Below are 18263 nucleotides of genomic sequence, written 5' to 3' on the forward strand. Positions count from 1 at the left end.
ACACGCCATCCACTGACGAGAAGATGTTCTCGCAGGATAAGGGTGTGTGCAGTCCGACTATCACCGCCAATCTTGAATAGTTCCGGCTAACCTATGCCCGCATGAGTTAGAGTTCTTGGAGTTGCGACGTCGTCAATGCCGCAGAGCTTCTAGTACTAGCAGAACACTATTAACAGCTACTGCTGCTATCCCCACAATCACTCCACGATTACGTGGTCACCTAACATGTCACTGTGCTCAAGCAATACGAACCTGTTTGGCTGAGCACTGAATATTACTGAGGACCGAAAGTTTTCAGGATTCAGGTCATTTCGCTTTGCTACAACCAAACGGCAGCCCACAGCTGGGCAGCCACACATGCTCGGGACATATGTGACCTTCTGTCGCAACATGGTGAAAGATGACTGTACAGCGGCAGCAGCGCATCGCACGAGAACACTATATTTGTAACTGACCCGAAAACGTCCAGGGAGGCCGGCAGCAGACATCTGGCCACCAGAGAGACCAGCACGAGCGTGACGCAGGACGAGCACATGGCGAAGGTGCGGAAGGGAAAACGCTGCAACTGCATCTCTTCGTCGTAATACGGGTAGTGGATGAAGGGCGGGATGCCCAGCACGTCCTCGCCGCCACCCGCACGCAATAAGCAGCCCACCACGTACGCAGCCAGAGAACCATACGTGTTCACGTAGTCCTGCGGGCCCGAAGTGTAAAGAAAAGCGCTTAACGGTGCAGCATAATTAAAATTTTCAAATATTAAAACTGACATTCTCCTATTCGATGCGCTGCAAGTATCAATAAGGTGCATTATTAATTATTCTAAACAATCGTTAAAACGCTCTAAAACAGTTTCGGAACACAGTGAAAGGCAACAGAAATAACACCATAGCACAGGGTGTGACAGTTACTGACCAATATGGTACGCAACTCTTTTAAATGAAATTTTATTAGTTTTCTCCCGCTCCATCTACCTCTCAGCGCTACCTTCATCGCAAGCATATCGCTTCTTACTAATGGACTCCATTGACATTCCATCCAAAAGAAATTCGAAGTGTTGTTAACCAACTTAAAGTGCCATCCTCATACGGCATCGGGGACCTGATTAAACTCCTTGAATATACTGTGTATTCTTCCATTACACTGAAATGTGTCTCTTCTCACAATCCTTACGGCATCCCATCCTTCCGAATAACGGCTTACCTGCAAAGTAATACCAGCATAAAAACCTGAAGAATCCCGGGTCCATGTAATTACCGTCCTATTTCACTTGCGTTCCATATAGCGTTCTTGAGAACATTATATTAGTCACGTTGCTAACTTCTAAGAATCTAACCAGTTCTTTGAAGCAGCATGAATTTCGGAAATTATTTTCGTGAAACGCTGTTATTGGATATCACTAATGATCATCCCGTTTCTTTATACTCAGGCTTCATTGCTTTTTTTTTTTTAGATTTTTCGAGCGTATTTGATGAGGGAAGTCATATGCTATCTTACTTTTAAAACTGAGTCAACTTAACCTTTATCCTAACGTACTCAATTGGATTCGTGCTTCCTTAAGTAACCGCAACCAGTTCGTCCGTGTAAAAATCACGACACCATAACGACAGCGCTGTTTGTCCCTGAGCTTAGATTTTATAAGGATTTATAAACCTACGCTCAGCCACAGGTGTCGCTGTAGCTTGTTGTTGGTTCGCGACATTGCGAGTTATGTGGTTCCAGCGCTGAGAGCATATGCGGACAGAAGCAGGGGGGACACGGCGCACCTTTTACGCAACTTCTGGATCGGATGTCGCAGTACCTCAAGAAGGTAGGCAAACAATTCGTAGCGGCTCAACTCGGCTAAGCCTGGATATGCGCAGCGAAAGCTGCCAAACGGATTGCTCGCAAAGACCGACTGGAAAGTTCTCGTCGCCGATGCACTGGCTGCAAACCGTATGGTGTAATCGGCGATTCGGCGCCTTTTCTTGACGTCTGAATTTGCTTGCCCCCATTTGACCGGCCCCTTCACTCTTCTCTCTCTTCCATTCTTCTTCCCATCTTCTGTAGCTCGGAGCAACCAGTTGTCATGGTTACGGCGCATGGGCACTAGTGATTAGCAATGCTTGCCGAAATGCTCCGCTTACTAGCCTAGTGTAGCTTTCGCTACAAAAAAATGCGAGTTCTCTTGTTTATTTTGAGTTTTTTTTTTCGGCCGTTGAAAAACTGTCCCAGACGGCCACTGACGTCCGACGGACAACCGAACTCGGCCGCAACTCGGCGGCCGATTTCGGACGTCCGCCGGAATTCCGGCGTACGTACGAAAGCGGATGGTCGAATCCGTTCGCCCAGCGGACAGCCGCCGTACGTCCGCCACTGGATTTGCTTTTACACAGCTATGATATAGTTTGTAGTCGTCGTGCTCGTCTGAACTGCGTATAAATCAGTAATGCCGTCAAGTCTGCATTATATGATGCCAGAGCGAATCGATGCGATAGAAAGCGTTTCCATTAAACAGTTTTTTTTATTTTCCGCATGTTTCATCGTTGAATTCTTCCATCAAAAATTTTTGATTAAAAGTTACATGACCATTAAACATTTTTCTATCATGATGCTTCGGTGAAATTTTAATCAGTGGCTGAATAGACGCAGCAAGCAGCAAGCTCAAAAAGAACGAAACCGAACCTATCCTCAAAAAAATCTGAAATGAGCCAATCCAATCCACCTGACAAGTTGAAGTTTAGTCATGGAAGATGGCTTCACGTTTCCGTGTTCTGCATTTTCTGCGCAGTTACAAATACCTACGGCTGTAATGCACTGCTAGCATTGTTTTTGCTGTGGCTTGGTGCGGCTGGCACACATTGTTCACCCGCCGATTCCAAAGTAAGTATTTCACCGAACTTTTGTTTCTTTAGTGGAACTTTTCTATGCACCGATAGTGGTGAGCTTTTGGGTAAGGAAACAGCTCTGTACAGCAGCCGAACGGTCGAGTGTTTTAGGCGAGACTGACAGGATGGCTCCGCGCCGACTAACTAAAGTGCAGCCTCAAGTCTGAGGGCCATCTTTCTCGGCATTACTGGACGCTGCGCCAGTAAGCCGCGCAACTTCTCTGTCTCTGATAAAGGAGTGCCTGTCCGAGCTTTAAAGGAGTTAATTTGTTTACCATGCGCAACGTGCTGAGTTGTAAAAACTATACGAGAAAACTTTTGCACTCCTCGAGCCCATCGTGCGACATGCCTACACTTGTGAAAACGTCGCGAGTTTTTTTGTTGTTTTTTTTTTTTAATGGACAGCCGCTGATCTTTCTCTCTCGAGCTTTACGGCAACTACAGTTTCTAGAAGGAACGGCTGTAGCTACTAAATAACTAAAGGTTTAGTACTCTCCTTCAGCTTTGACAAACCAGGACAGCACCTTGCGCATGTTGGTTATGCATGTGGGACCGAACCGCGCAGAACAACCGGACAAGGAGATGAGAGAAAAAAAAAAAGTCAGCACTTGTCTTTTTCTTGACCCGTTGTTCTGCGCTGTTCTGGCACGAATTTGACATACCGCCGCCGCTATACAGTTGGGCTGTGAGCTCTGGTGCCTGCAACGCCTTCTTTTATGCAAAACAGGCATACTGGGAGGCCATGCAAGCCGCGGGCTCAAAAAAAAAAAAAAAAAAAGAAAAGAAAAAAAGAGAAAAAAAAAAAAACACGAGCTGAGCAAAAGTGAGATGAAAACAAAATTGTTGTTGCTTTGTCCTTACAGATATTCAAAGGCTCCTAAGAACTTCACTGCATTATTGACAACGAGATAATGCCAAAGCTACACTAGAGCCATGCAGCACCTTATAGTGCATGATACTGAGCTTATGTCTTGCACTGAAAGCTCTTACCATGTTCTTAGATTATCATATTAAAGTAGCTTTAAACCCATGCTTGTTAATGCAGTGATAGCCATAAATTGAATCTAGGGCATCATGCTCACATACAAGGCTTCTGATAACCGCCGGTCACATGATGTGGGCTATAGCAGAAACCTGTACCTGGTCATCTTACAAACATTTGTGCAATTGATGCTTTTAATGTGTTGTAAAAGTTTTTGTGTTCTGTTTCTGTATGGGAATGCTTTCCTTATTTGAAGCTAACATTTGGCTTGCTACAGCAAAACCTGTACCTAGTCATCCTAAAAACAGCACCGCAGTTGTTGCTTTTAGTGTGTTGTAAAAATATTTGTGTTCTGCTTCTGTATGGCAATGCTTTTCTCGTTGAAGACTAGCATAAGGCTTCCAAAAATTTTTCAGATGCCATTTGCTGTAACCGATTTCATAGGCCAACAGGAAGCAGCACTTTGAGCATGGAAAACTCTCATCCACGGGGGAAAAACAGCAACATCCCTTTGCATTCTCATTTCTTTGGTATGGCTAAAAGTGAGTATTGTATCATTATCTATATTATTAATATTGAATCATGATTGTCAGTGTTGAAGTTGTTTGAGCGTGATGATTTTAAACACACAGGACATCCCTTCGACAGGTTTTAGCTTGTTTACATGTAGGATGTAGAACTGGTTTCAACAGACTTTATGCAGCAAATTCTTTTTACATTGTCCACCATGTTACTTTTTGTCATTGTCCATTGAAGTAAATAACCAGTATTCTACGTTTACACAGTCGTCCACTCTTAGCTTGAATGGGAATGTGTGGCATGCAGTTTGCAAAATAGCAATGCATCCGTCACAGCCATGCATCAAGGCTAAGTGGCGTGTGCGTAGAGGGACCAGCCGCTCCAGCTTCACGTCATCTGCCTCTTTGCTCCGGTGTGCAGACGTGCATTGAGGCAAAGTGGTTTATGTGTAGAGAAACCAGGAGCTTCTTTGTCACATCTGGCTGTTTGTTACGGTGTGCAGATGCGCATCGAGGCAAAATGGCTGATGTGTAGAGGGACCAGGAGCTGCTGCTTAACGTCCTTCGCCTCTTTACTACAGTGCACAGCCGTGCATTGATGCTAAGTGGCATGTGCATGGAGGGCCCAGGAGCTGCAGCTTCACGTCTGCCTCTTCACTGAGGTACGCAGGTGCGTATTGAGGCAAAATGGCTTATGCATAGAGGGACCAGGAGCTGCTGTGTGGCGTAGTCTGTATATTTGCTATGGTGCGTATCGAAGTACAATGGGAGTTGGCTCATGTGTAAAGGTACCATGAGCTGCTGCGTCGTGTCGTCTGCCTCTTTACTATGGTGCGCAGGCATGCATCAAGGCAAAGTGGCTTATGCGTAGAAGCACCAGGAGCTGTTGCTTCACATCTGCTATGATGCGCAGCTGCGTATTGTGGGTGGTGGTGGAAAACATTGCCATCAGATACAAATACAGGAGGTTACTCACTAGCTGACCCTGAGGGGGCCTGTCCTGACAAAAACAAGGGGTGCCTAGTTTGGGACCCCAGTGGTGGTAGAGGGACTAGAGGCTGGTACTTCACGCTGTCTGCCTCTTCGCTACGGTGTGCAGCTGCGATGGATGCAGTGGCATCTCAAAAAGTGCATGCCACGCACTCGCATGATCTGCCTGAGTGGACGACTGTGTACCTGCTATAGCTTTGTTATTCATAGAATAAACCTAGGCCAAGTTGGATAAATTATAGCTCACCTCATATGTGGTCAGCAAAGAAAAGCCACTCCAGAAAATCTGATGCATTTACTGTCATAGGATTCTTATTCATATACATGCTACTGACAAGTCAGATTCTTCACCCTCAGAAATGCCAGAAAAATAACCAAGGGTGCGTCTGTAATAGTCTAGCTTGCTCTTTCTTTGCAGACTTGATTCAGATGTGTGTTCCATTGCTGTGGGTGGGACAGGTGTGAATCTTTGATTTTAAGCTTGCAACAAGTATTTATTTATTTATTTATTTATGGCGCTGGGTTTGCCACACGGCATAAAAGGTGGTGGTATAGCGTCACAGGAATGTGTGGAGTGCAGCCATGTGCAAGAAGTCACACAAACTGCGTGCATAAATGTTGTTTGTTGTCCATAAGTGGAAATGAGAGTCATTACTTGATGAAAGTCCAGCTTTTTGTAGAATGGTGTTGCGCATATGCGAAGTTCCTGGGCATGTCCATATTAGATGCCGTACAGTGGTGTCGCAAGCCGGTTCTTCGCAGTGTGGGCATTTGTCGGGAACTGGAATAGTAGTACTTTGCCACTGGTGTCGAACGGCGGGCGTAAGAGCCACTCCGACCCTCAGCCGTCTCAGAGATACCTCCTCCACCCTTGTTAGATTGGGGGGAAGGGGGTACGTACACGGGGGAATTGGAGCACGTGTACGCTGCCTGAGGGATGCTGATGATGTCAAATGGGTCAGGAGTGGATCTGGTGGCAAGGAATCATGAATAGGTTGTGACACATCATCTGCATGACGAAGCACGTCTGCTGTTATGGTATTCAAATTTTTGTTGTCTTGAACCCAGTGAATGGTTATAGTCACTGGGTAACGGTGACAAGCAGCATGTATAGTCTGTGCGACCCTAAGAGTGCCATGGACTTTCTTTAAATGTTTTAAGGCTTCTTTAGAGTGAGTCATTATTTGTACTTTCTTAAACGTAGGGTCGGCAGGTAACGCTTCTATGGCGTTTAAGATAGCTTGCAGTTCGAATGCAAGAGTTGATTTGGCGTCGGTAAGGTAACTTCGATTGGTGTTCAGGTGAGGGTGGGTTGGGCTTATAAAAGCAACTGAACCACCTGTTTGCAACAAGTATGTTATTGTAGTTTAAAGGCAAAACGGTACTAATAATAATCGTAGCCCCCCATGGCCTTTATCCCCTTTTAATAGTGTTGTTAGACACTGAATTATTAGTTTACTCTGCACTGTTTCTGTCTAGTTAATGTGCGGAGATGTACATATATTTATATGACTTGGAGTTGTCGACTTTGCACTTAGAAACATTGTAGCGTTATATGATGTGTTGCTTTCATTTCTTTAATGATTTCTGTAAGGGACCGGTGGGTATGCTAGGCACCATTATTAGTCTGCTCTTTTTGGGTCACCTGTTCAATGCCCAGCTGCGGCCGTCTCCCACTTGCCCTTGGACAGGAGGCGGAGAGACGCGCACAGAGAGGCAGCTATAGCAGCTACAGTGCTTAACGGAAACGTAGGCAGAGAGGGAAAGAAGTCCCCTCTTCCGAGGACTTTGCTGTCGCACTCGAAGACGCGGGGACAGGCAGTTTGTTCTCGTTGCTGTGTCATGTAGGGGGCTCATTTTTATTTAAGGAGCTTTACAAACAGTATACAACTAAGGGGTCCTTAGTACTCCCATCACCCGAAGGCAGCACAGCTTTGAAACGAGCACCTCGTTTGGAAGAACTGCTTATCGTTCAAAGAAAAATCACTGTCAGGTTGAAGGGTGTAAGGCCCTCTTCCTTGTTGGGGAGCCCATAAAAGTGACAATTATTCAGTGCAGGCGCGCTGAGTGGGGTCTCGTTGAGGATTCCAACCCTGGATGTCAACAATGGTGGGAGATGGCGGCATTGAAAAAGGGCAAGTGTGTAACAGAGACGGTATGATGCGGAGCTGGAGGATGTGGGTTGGCTCTTCTGATGTGGTCCGCAATGGTGCTGACTCGGACGCCCATAATTGCAATAATTGCCCTGTAAAAGGAGCCGCCAAGGATGCAAGCTTTGGGCAATGGTTGCGCACGTGGGACACCGTTTTGATGGGTTCTAATTTTGTTTTTCTTTTTTTTTCCTAGGGGAGAGAGTTTGGCATGTGACCTAGTGAGCCAATCATTTCGAGATCCATTCTCTAAATTCCGTTTGTTGTAAAACGAATTTGTTGTCCCTTTTGCATTGCTTGTATTATGGAGAGGGTGAAGAACTTATGAAAGTGGAAAGACATGCCAAAATGTTTGTTAGCCAATCATGTGTGAGTTCGTTGTCATTGGGGATGAGAAATGTGGGCAGAGTCCCGAAGTTAATGAAACGGCCCCGCGGCCTGGAGAACTCGTTCTGAGCTAGATTTTGTTCTCTTTCCTCTTCGACATAGATCATGGTCATTGTTTCACCTCTTGTAAATACGTACATTCATGTATAAAATTTTCAGTTCATCTTCCTCTCCGTGTGCAAGTTGTTGTGGCCAGATGCAGTAAATTCACTATTTTCATTTCTATATAACGTGCCTTTCTGAAGATGGTGAGCTCTTTTGTCCAATCCTGTAAGAAAGCAGCAAAGCGCTCCCAAATCTTCCACAAAATTGTGTGATATCTTTAATACTAACTGCGGCTTGGTGCCACTCAAAACATGTAGTTGAGGTAGATTTCTCCCCCCCCCCTCTTTTTGTTCGTTCAAATGAGGACCAGCGGACACTAACTCTTGCTTTTGTAATGCCCGAGGCCCCGCCTTAAGGCACTACTCCAATGTCAATACCATTTTTATAGCTATGGCTGTCCAACAGCACTAATGTCTTTTATACACTTGTTTTACTAATCTCTTACCCAAGTGGTGGCTTATACTGCGGAGGCGAAAGTCTCTGGACAATATGTCTGGAGATTTTGGACTAGAATCGTGATGTAAACGAATTGTGACCTTATTTCTCTTGCACACATGAAAGAACTAACGCTCAACTTTCACATCGACAAGTATGGTCCGAGTTTCCTGGTCGATGTGAAAGTTATGTGCTTTGATTGCAGTTTGTGTAGTCCACACACTTGTCCCTGATATTACATAGGGGCAAATTAGGCGCCTTTACAAGGGCAGTTTCTTTGGCGCCCACTACCTTCCCCATAAAAAAACTACAGTGTTTCTTGTGAACAGCTGGCTGCATTTATAAATACCATTATTTTTTTTGTAATTTGTTGTGCGTAGTTGAGAAATCCATGACATACATGCACAGCTGGTTGCCAGAATTATGCAACCATATTTCAGTAACTAACATCCATGCTGCATGCTGCCGGTAATACATCAGGAGCTCGTGGTTGTCAGCTTTTTGGGTTTTGTGTAACTATAAGCCTTGCTATTGTAATGTCACATATAGCGCTGTGGGTAAACAAATAACTTTACTTTTAACTCTTCTAGAAGCATGAACACTGCGCAATCACTGCGGCGGGCTATGCTTCCACATTGGGCTTTAGCCACATGTCAAATGTCTATCTTTATTCTGCTGCAGCAGCTTGCATGTTATCAGATAAGTTACTTCGTCGCAGCTGCTCTAAGGAGACGCTTTCTAGACGCTTGTAGCCTAGATGTTGATGTCGATATACCCCCGACACACCCAGGGAATGACTTCGGTAGAGGGTACATGGAAACCAGCGAAATGTGCAATTTACAGAACAAAAAGGTAACAATTTTAAATGATGTTATTATTGATCACTTCTTTTCAGAGCAGGAACAATGACTTTAGAAATCTGCCTGTTAAACCGCTCAAAATGCTGGTTTCTGCCGCCAATGCGTACCTGTGTAATACTGCAATGCTTTGGCTGTGCTTTATGTTCATATACAGCATCCTTTATGCTTAGTTTCTCTGCATGTGCACTCCATGTCTTGGGCATTGCTGAGGGCGCATAGCAGCAAGCATAACATGCCATGTTTGGTCAGAGTGGCATGTTCAAAGAGACGACATAAAAACATTAAAATACTGAATGCCAGGTTCTGGTCAAACTACGTTTGTATCTTTTGTTATTCTGCATGGGTTTTGCTGCAGTTATATGACCTTTCTATATAGTATGTGACAGTTCTGAATGGAGATGCATGCGTACAGTGCCATCTGGAAAAAGCAATTGAGAGAAACTGGCAGTTGCCCTTGGAGATGTGTAATCAAAGTTCAGCACAGATAACTTTAATTTCATTTTCCCTTCTATTGCAGGGGGAGCCCAGCCTGCTCTTTCCATCTTAGGCCTGAAAGACCAGCAACAGCTGATCGAGCAAATGCACAGGATAGTAACTGCTCCTGGAATCCTGGCCTGCGGAGGCCGCCCACAGAGAACTCGATCATCTTCTCGCTAATTCCGAAATATTAGGTTTCAATAAATACCTTTTCTTCCACCACCTCCCCAAGGGAAGAGCTGTCACGGCCAAGGATAATTAAAAAAAATTATTCAAGTAGATTCTTAATACTCCAGTTGGCCTGCATTTTACCATGCCATTCCTTAACATCGATATTTTTTTAGTGTAGACAGTTTATGCATGCAGTTTTTGCAATAAAGCCAAAAAAAAAAGCTTTTTTTACAACCTCGCATGCTGGTATGCCTATGCACTTAGCATGTTTTCAGGAATGGTGCATTTGTGTAAAGCTCAGCTAGCATATGTGCCTCTTTGATGGAAGTTTTAATTGCACACTTCTGTTCAGTGCTTTGTGTGTGAAAGTAAAGCAGACAACAGAACCTGTTGCATATTCTATTGTCTGCTTTACTCACAACAAAGGCATTGAGCACTAGTATGTGACTGAAATTTCCATGGCACATGCTTGCTGAGCTTTACACGAATGTTATTGGCAAGTTTTTACACCAATAGCGGGCCCTGCAAGCATGTTCCAGGAAACGTCCGAATGTCCGCCTCCGGCTGCCCGTCGGACGTCCGTGGGACGCGATCCGGATCCACGAACGATAGTCCGACGGACGTCCGCTGTACGTATATCGAACATAACCGGACTTCCGTCGGATGTCCGAAGGTCCGAAAACGGACGTCCGTCGGTCGACCGTCGGACGTCTATGGCCGTCTGGGGTTGCACGTGTGCTACTTTTTTAACAGCCCCGGGAAGAGGCCAGCCTGGCTCCACTGTGAGGTAGACAAAATGCACAGCATGTCGCTCGTCTGTGACAAACTCTACATTGGCTATATAATGGGCGATGTATTAATTTGAACACTTGCAAAATAATTACTTGTGGGGGTCATTTAGATGACCATGTGGCTTGTGCGCTGTTGCTCGTACACACCAGCATTCACGGTCTTTTTGTTCCGAACATGCGGGTTGGTCAACTTTCGCACGCAAAAAAAGCTGGAAAGTTTTGGAAGGCTAATATTTTACTTACAACGAGCGGGAACTGAGTTAGGTGCTGTACTGATGAAGAAAAGCATAAATAATCTAAAAAACACATATCCAGCGGTTCGTTCAAGCAGAAAATAAAATACAGATACGAAAGAATGAATGCGAGCTGTCTGAAATATATGCTTTTGTTTGTCTTTTTCCTGCTTCAAATGGTTGTTGTCTTGTTCCGGAAATAAATTCATGCGTCCGATGTCTCTAGCGCCTCATAGTACATTAAGTAATCTATAGGTAAAAGGCCAAATAAAACTGAACACATCCTTAAGTAGCATTGCTGATTGGTTTCTTAAATGGGGGATGCAAATAAATATTAACAAAACCTCATTTATGAGCATTACTCGGGAAAAGAACCCTCTGAAATTCTCACGTGCAATAAATGGAACTCCCTTGAGGCAAACAAACCGCAGTGAAATACACATTAAAATGGGATATACACATAAACAATATTTGCGCGAAAGCTCGGAGACATGAATTCTACGCAGAAAACTTGCCGCGGCACACCCGGAGGTTATCATCATAAAAAACTCATTCGGTCAATACTCGAATACAACAGCATAAAGTGGAATCCATACCAAACATATCTAACTGTTAAACTTGAACAAATTCTCACAATTCACACCAGACGGTGTATCTTCTCTGCACAGCTAAGCACGCTTACCGACCCTTGAAAGCCACCGACGCATTGCATCACGAATCTCTATTTCTTCTTTATAACAACTGTATAAACACGGATAGAGATGAATACCTGAAACCACCCTTCCAGTGTTCTAGCAGAATAAATCACGCATTGTGCATTTGGCCAATAACTGCGAAATGTAATAGTCTTAAACATTTCTTTTTTTTCTGTTAGCCATTGAAATATGGAATGCGCTCCCTCGTTACATTGCGTTACATTGTGAATATCACATCCATCGAAGCATTCATCGACAAAACTGAACTGTCATTTCAGACATGAAACGTTTTTGCTGATTTTATTTTATTTTTTGCATTGTATGCCGGTGAATTAATTTTTGTGAATGTTAATTTGAAATTTCTTGACTTTTTAAATTTACATTGTTGAATTTCCGTGCCCAATCCAATCCTGTATTGCCCTGCATTGGCCTACAGTATGACTAAATAAATAAATAATATTTTCTTCATAAAGTGGATTGAAAATTCGGTGTCCGGAGAGTCTACTCTCCTCCTGTTCGTGATTATTTTCGAGGGGTCAAAAGCATTGCTCATAGTACCTTTTGCCAGTTTCCTTTTTTGTTTATGGAAGAAACTCAAACTCAGTAGCTATATTAAACTGTTCCCTTCACAGACTGCTGCACATCTGAACATTAAATTTTTTTTTATATTTGATATTTTGTCTTGTATTATACTTTTCCACCCAAGATAGGGAATCGCGTAATGTCATTAGAACCATTTATTTTTGGGTGCCGCAATGTCTCAGGTAAATTCACAGTTATCTGAGGTGTTCTTTGCCGCCTCCTTTTTGCCTCACCGACCCTCTGAATACACCATTCTGTTCTGTGCTAGGTAGTATCTGTGGCTACTGGCTCTGGTGCCTGTCTTTCATGATGCCAGGCCATTCACTCTGAAGGACTGACGCCAAAGGAGTGGGGAATTTCGTGCCTTAAGGTAGACGACGCACAGCAGCTGCGGGAAGAGGATGACATAGACCAGGTCCGAGGAGAGGAACCAGAGGCTGTACACGGACTGCGCCGCCAGTGCCATATAGCAGGCCATCGCACCCACCACCAGGATTGAGCCCCGCATCACCCAGATCACCTCAGATTCCGACGCCTGCGGGAAATCAACCACTGCGCTGTCACTGAACTGTTAAACAGCACAACGCTATCATCGTTAGACTGGGTCTGTACACGTGTAGGTTTGCAGGACACTGGAATGATCACCACTCTATCTCGGTGGAATAAAGAGAAATGTCGTAGTAATAACCGCTATTGCGACGCGCTTTGCCGCTGAACTACATATGTGTCATGAATCTGGTGTTATGAAGTAAGCTTGGGGCTTCTATTCAAATGCGTCAGAGTCGTAGTGCACTCTTCCAACCACGAGCATAGTGCCGGACCAGTGCGAGTCTCCGCATACGTTCCAATGAGACGAGTGGATATCCCATGACCTCAAATGACCCATGTCAAGGTCATTTTTAAATAGTCCATCAACAGCCATCGGGGGTGTCAGCGAGTATGCGCCGTTGACATATGCACTGTAGGATGGGGGTTTATTGATCAGACCAGCAGGACTGGGTAGATCAGCGGCGAGCACAGCAACAGCGAACACCGTCAGGTCCAACACGCGCAGCGATCATGATGCCACTGCCTAAAATGTTCCTGGTGTACTTCTTCCTCTTCACAATTACCCGCGAGACGAAGAGGAGACATCCTGGCGACTTGCGGCGTGAGCAAGACGGCAGGGTCGTAATAAGGTTTAAGGCGCTGGACGTGAACAATCTCGCGTCCGCGCCGGCGTAGATCATTAAACGGCGTAAGAGGTTTCACCACATAACCGGAGTGGTGCGCTCCAGAACTCGGTATGGGCAATGGTATTAAGCAAGAAATTTTGAAGACAGTCCGGGAAAATTAGAAGGTATCCACAGAAGGTATCCAAGGTGATGTCTATCACTATGCCCACTGCGCTCGTAATGTTACGTACGTATGACGCATCTGTCGCAGTCCCTGCTGCCTTCTGTACAGCTTACCTGTGTGACCCAATACGTGGCATAACCTCTCTGTTTAATTCGCTCTGTGCAAGAGCTTTCAAAGATGGGAAAAGCTAGTTCTACGGAGTCAGCTCGCACCACGTGGGTGTTCAGAAAAGTTTTTTTTTTTTTCCTGTCGACATCGCCTTTATCTTAAAACAGTCTCAAATGGGTGTGAGTTCCGGTGAGTAAAGAAGTGGCTATTGCCGAAACTGGATTAATTTTCCTAACTAAATGACGAAAAGCTCGTTGACGCCAATAAATTAGCACAAAAGAGGGGCTCTTCGAAAAAAGAAAAGCCGCGATGACTTTCTCTCTCCAGGCGGACACCCAAATCATTTCAGATACTAAAATGTTACAATATTTTTAATACATTACTGAACAAAACGCGCAAAGGACACACGGAAGAAGGACAGGACGACTGGAATAGGCTCTCCGCTAGAGTTTATTCGAGTACGGCACAAACGCCAAGTGCAAAACAAACAGAGACGGCAATCTTCATCTGTGTAGAGGAACAAAAAGTACAACACATTATCATTGAACCCCAAAATGATGAAGCTAAAAATGCAAATTTTCTACCAGCGAAACATGCGATAGTTTGGCTGATGCAAGTTTTCACTATTTAGACGTATGTAAAGGGCTTCTACGACTTCTTGAACAAATTGGCCACGGTGCCTGAGAAGAACGATAGCTCTCCAAAACAGCCGTGTACGCTGTTTCTTCTTTTCTTTATCATTACTTTTAAACGTGCAGCAATGTTTTAGCAGGCTGTTAAAGGAATCCCCACCTAATAATACTTCGCACTCGCGTAATATTTTTACGGACGAACAAGAAGCGGGCAATGGCGTGGGCAGGCGCGCTCGCGCTAGGTCCGCCATCATTCACCTTGCGCCGTCATTCAAGCAAGACCCACGCCATTGCCCGCCTCTTCTTCGTCCGTAATTTTTTTTTTAACACACAGCTCCGTCTAACCTATTTATATGAGACCTCAGGACAGCAGCAGCTATGGGACATAGGCCATGGTGCACATTCGTGGTATCATCATGGACCAGCATTCAAGGGTTTCATAAGCTGATAATCTGTAGTATGGAGATATAATCTTTTTAACATTTTTTAGTCATGCGTAGAACCTGCGGCAGACGCCATGTGAGATATGTATAACTGCAAGTATCGGCAGGCTAAAAAAAAAACATTATTACTGCAAAAACATTCGAAAAACATGCGAGAAAATATAGAGGAAAATATTGGCAATGTTATTTCATAGTTATGGTTTTAACTTCGTAATAGTGAACACAGTACCCGCACACCTTTTTAGCCTTTAACTTTAATATTGTTACGTGGCGGCAAGCGATGACAACAGGAGAACAGAGGACAGAGAGAAGATGCTATAGATGGTCGTGAGATGACGTTTAATGAAAATGTTGCCGGGCCTAGCGCGAGCGCTCCTGTCTGCGCTACTGCCCGCTTCTTCTTCCTTGCTGCCATCCGTAACATGACCAGGGGCCACCGAGCGATCGTCTCGATCGTGTACGAGGAAGTGTACGATGTTGATGACTGCATGGCATGATGATAGGCGTGTCTGAATGCTTGAAGAGGAATAAGGAAGAATAGAACGGCTTGCCGGTACGATGTCTAATGCGTGGGTGGTACGCCTTCCCTGGAGCTGTCAACCATCCGTCACCAGAGTCCATGGGACCGATGGCTCGAGGTCACGTCGGGCAGTTTGGATGGGGGTTGCATGTTTGTGTCCATCGGTTCATTCGGGTCTTTCGGGTCCTTCGTCTCGGTTCTGATTGGTCTGTCTGTTCTCCTTGTCTTCAGGTCTGGGCTGGGGGCTGGGCGGTGGTAGTTGGTCAGGTCTGGGCTTGAAGGGCTGGGGCAAAGCTGCTCGGCGACGTCCCTTGGCCCTCGCTGAATGGTCCCGGCTTACAGATGGCGTCGATGCTCCAAGGCGAGGATGGCGATGACGTGCCCCGCACCTCCACCAAATGTTACGTGGCGGCAAGCGATGACAACAGGAGAACAGAGGACAGAGAGAAGATGCTCGATGGTCGTGAGATGACGATTAATGAAAATGTTGCCGGGCCTAGCGCGAGCGCTCCTGTCCGCGCTACTGTCCGCTTTTTCTTCCTTGATGTCATCCGTAACAATATGGTGCATATCACGCGCCACGTTGCATTTTTTTTAAACTATGCTAAAGTTCCTTTGTGTATGCAACGTACACTTTACAACAGCCATTCTACGTCACTGCTCTAATGTTCGGCGGGGTACTACCTGGCAAGTCGTATGGAAAGGGGATCACTGAGTGAAAAGAGGGCGATAATGGACGTTATGCTACACGAAGCGTGTAGCATCACATTTGATTTCTGCATGAGACCTTGGTGTTGGCACTCGTCATATGCTTTCACGCTGAAATAATTCGCGAGTGATATTTGTAGTGCGGGAAGCGTTCTGTTCAATTAATCGTTGTGAAAATAATCCCAGTGGTTTTGTTTATGTGAGGCTTCCGATTACCTAAATATTGCCAGGAATATCTGGGCGGAAAGCGCAAAGCGTGTGCTTGTCGTTTTCCTCCGTACGAAATTTCACCCTACGAGCAGCGGTCGACGCAGAACATGTCTTCCGGTTTAAAATCTGCGCTCGCAGCTTTTAGGCAACAGCCTGAACTTTCTTTTCTGATAAGGTGCCATATATGTGTGCATAACTGTGAATGCGAAAAAAATATTACCCGCCATCAGAAAAGTTTTAAAAGCATACTAGCCACTGCTAAGATATCATGGCGATTAATACGTTGCTGCCCACCCCAAAAACAGGCATCGAATAAATCGCGTAAACAGCCTGGTACCGTGTGCAGGAGATTGCAGTCGCCTGCCTCCAGTCTGCTTGGAGAAGGCAGATTTTAAGGAGCCAGCTATCTTAGCAGGTTAGTTAATCAGCCTGGTTGCCAGCACAAGTGAACTGTTTTGCCAAGAACGGGGTGACGTCTAATTCTTTCGGCAGTTCTAAAAGGCGAGCACTCAATTCTATTTGCGCTCGTTCAACAGTGTCCTTGAAGATCGTCGTCGCTGCAAATGAAACGGGTGAGTGCGCATTTTCCCACCTTCTGCCTGATCGTGAGCCTGTAGATGTTCCAGGCGAACATGGAGGCTGCACTCAAGATGGACGAGTCTGACGAGGACATGACGGCCGCCGACACTGCGCCCAGGCCAATGGCCGACAGGAAGGGGGGCGTCAGGTACTGCAGCACCAGCGGCAGCGTCAGGGAGGTCGCCTCGCCCTCGAGTGGAAACGGCTTCGTGTATCCCGCCACCGTCAGGTCTGTGTCGCGCGGGAATACGCCACATGTGTACGTTTGATTTAGCGCAGCCATTCTGTAAACTATTGTAAAGCAGTTGTTTTCACTGAAACATGTTGAAGAAGTTCTGAGCTGTTTCTGAAAACAGTGATTTTGTCAACAAAGTCTCATCAAATGCAGCTGCACCACTTCTGCGCTTCCAGCATCATGAGCTTCTTCAAAAGAAACATGTGCGATTCATTGACATTTCGAGCACTAGCTCATGTGCGGAATCGATTTCGAACCATTGCGACATTTCGATCGGAATTTGTTACATATCTGTAAAAAAAAAAAAAATGTTGTTGATTTGCATTGATTTGCATCACGGAAGTCAATGACTTCGTGATGTCTGCCCCCGACTAGTTCGAATATCTTTTTTTTTTTTCAAACAGGCGCCTTAAGCGTTAAAGATGACCATGACATAAATTTTGGAATGCTCATTAGCTACGAAATGTTTACACGCTGAAAAGCGCCCTCCGCGTGATCATCTATTGTAGTCTCTGCTCTCTCTTCCATTACCATAGTGCACGATACAAATAATCGTACATGTTGATTCACGCAGGTTAAACAGAGAGGAGGACACTCACTGGACGCCTTGGCCACGGCGCCGAAAACCACCGGCGGAATGGCCATGAACAGGCAGCCGAACGCGGCCATGTACGACAGCAACTCGGCGCCTTCGGCTGTGCGGCTGGACAGCACGCGCTGGAAGTACACCTGCGCCACCCAGCGGAATCAGACAGTACTTCGCTTGGGTTTCCTTACGCTGGTATACACGCAAAAAGTCGGCTTTTTTAATTCATTTATCTTTTTTTTTTCTTGCTCTCTCGACTATTTGCACTGGCTCCAAAAGTCTAGATTGGTAGTATGTGTGGTCAGTTAGACAATTAGGACTTCACTCTTTTATACAGCGGAGAAGAAGACCGTTTTTTGTTTGTAGATTTTGGTGAATATTTATTATGTGCGAAAGCTCCTTTATTTAACATTATCCGTAACACATGAAATTAAAGCTCAATGAAAATACTTTTTAGGCATTTCAGTTTAAACAAAATGTGCGTCGAAACACAAAAAAATTATTTGACAAAAACATTTCACAGGAAAACTTTTAATTCAGTTGTACCTGAAACAAAAAAAAATATTCAGAAATATGTAAAATGCTTGGCCTCTTACTGACCAGTATCTGCGAAAAAAAATGCAACTTCTAAGTTTGTTAGTACTGTTGGTAAAAAATTACAAGG

General features: G+C 45.0%; 1 protein-coding gene and 1 long non-coding RNA gene across 3 annotated transcripts in view; one reads left to right on the top strand and one right to left on the bottom strand.

Annotated features, from left to right (window-relative positions):
* Positions 1-18263, bottom strand: part of LOC146193181 (high-affinity choline transporter 1-like) — a 49224-nt gene that overhangs the window by 3511 nt on the left and 27450 nt on the right. Inside the window, exons 6-9 of the mRNA XM_084600495.1 lie at positions 17613-17742; positions 16792-17009; positions 12605-12775; positions 456-694 (exon numbers count right to left, since the gene is read on the bottom strand). Coding sequence (XP_084456621.1) covers positions 456-694; positions 12605-12775; positions 16792-17009; positions 17613-17742 — 758 coding nt within the window. The remainder of the gene's footprint in view (positions 1-455; positions 695-12604; positions 12776-16791; positions 17010-17612; positions 17743-18263) is intronic.
* On the top strand, positions 2369-9990 carry LOC146193182 (uncharacterized). 2 transcript variants are annotated; one of them, XR_014706792.1, is made up of 4 exons: positions 2369-2859; positions 4263-4388; positions 4868-5034; positions 9809-9990. It is a non-coding gene; the product is annotated as an uncharacterized LOC146193182 (long non-coding RNA). The 2 variants fall into 2 exon arrangements; XR_014706791.1 differs by lacking the exon at positions 4868-5034 and having other exon boundaries at positions 2385-2859.

This window comes from Amblyomma maculatum, chromosome 4, assembly GCF_055883805.1.
Source record: "Amblyomma maculatum isolate TAMU_Amacu chromosome 4, ASM5588380v1, whole genome shotgun sequence".
Lineage (NCBI taxonomy): Eukaryota > Metazoa > Arthropoda > Arachnida > Ixodida > Ixodidae > Amblyomma > Amblyomma maculatum.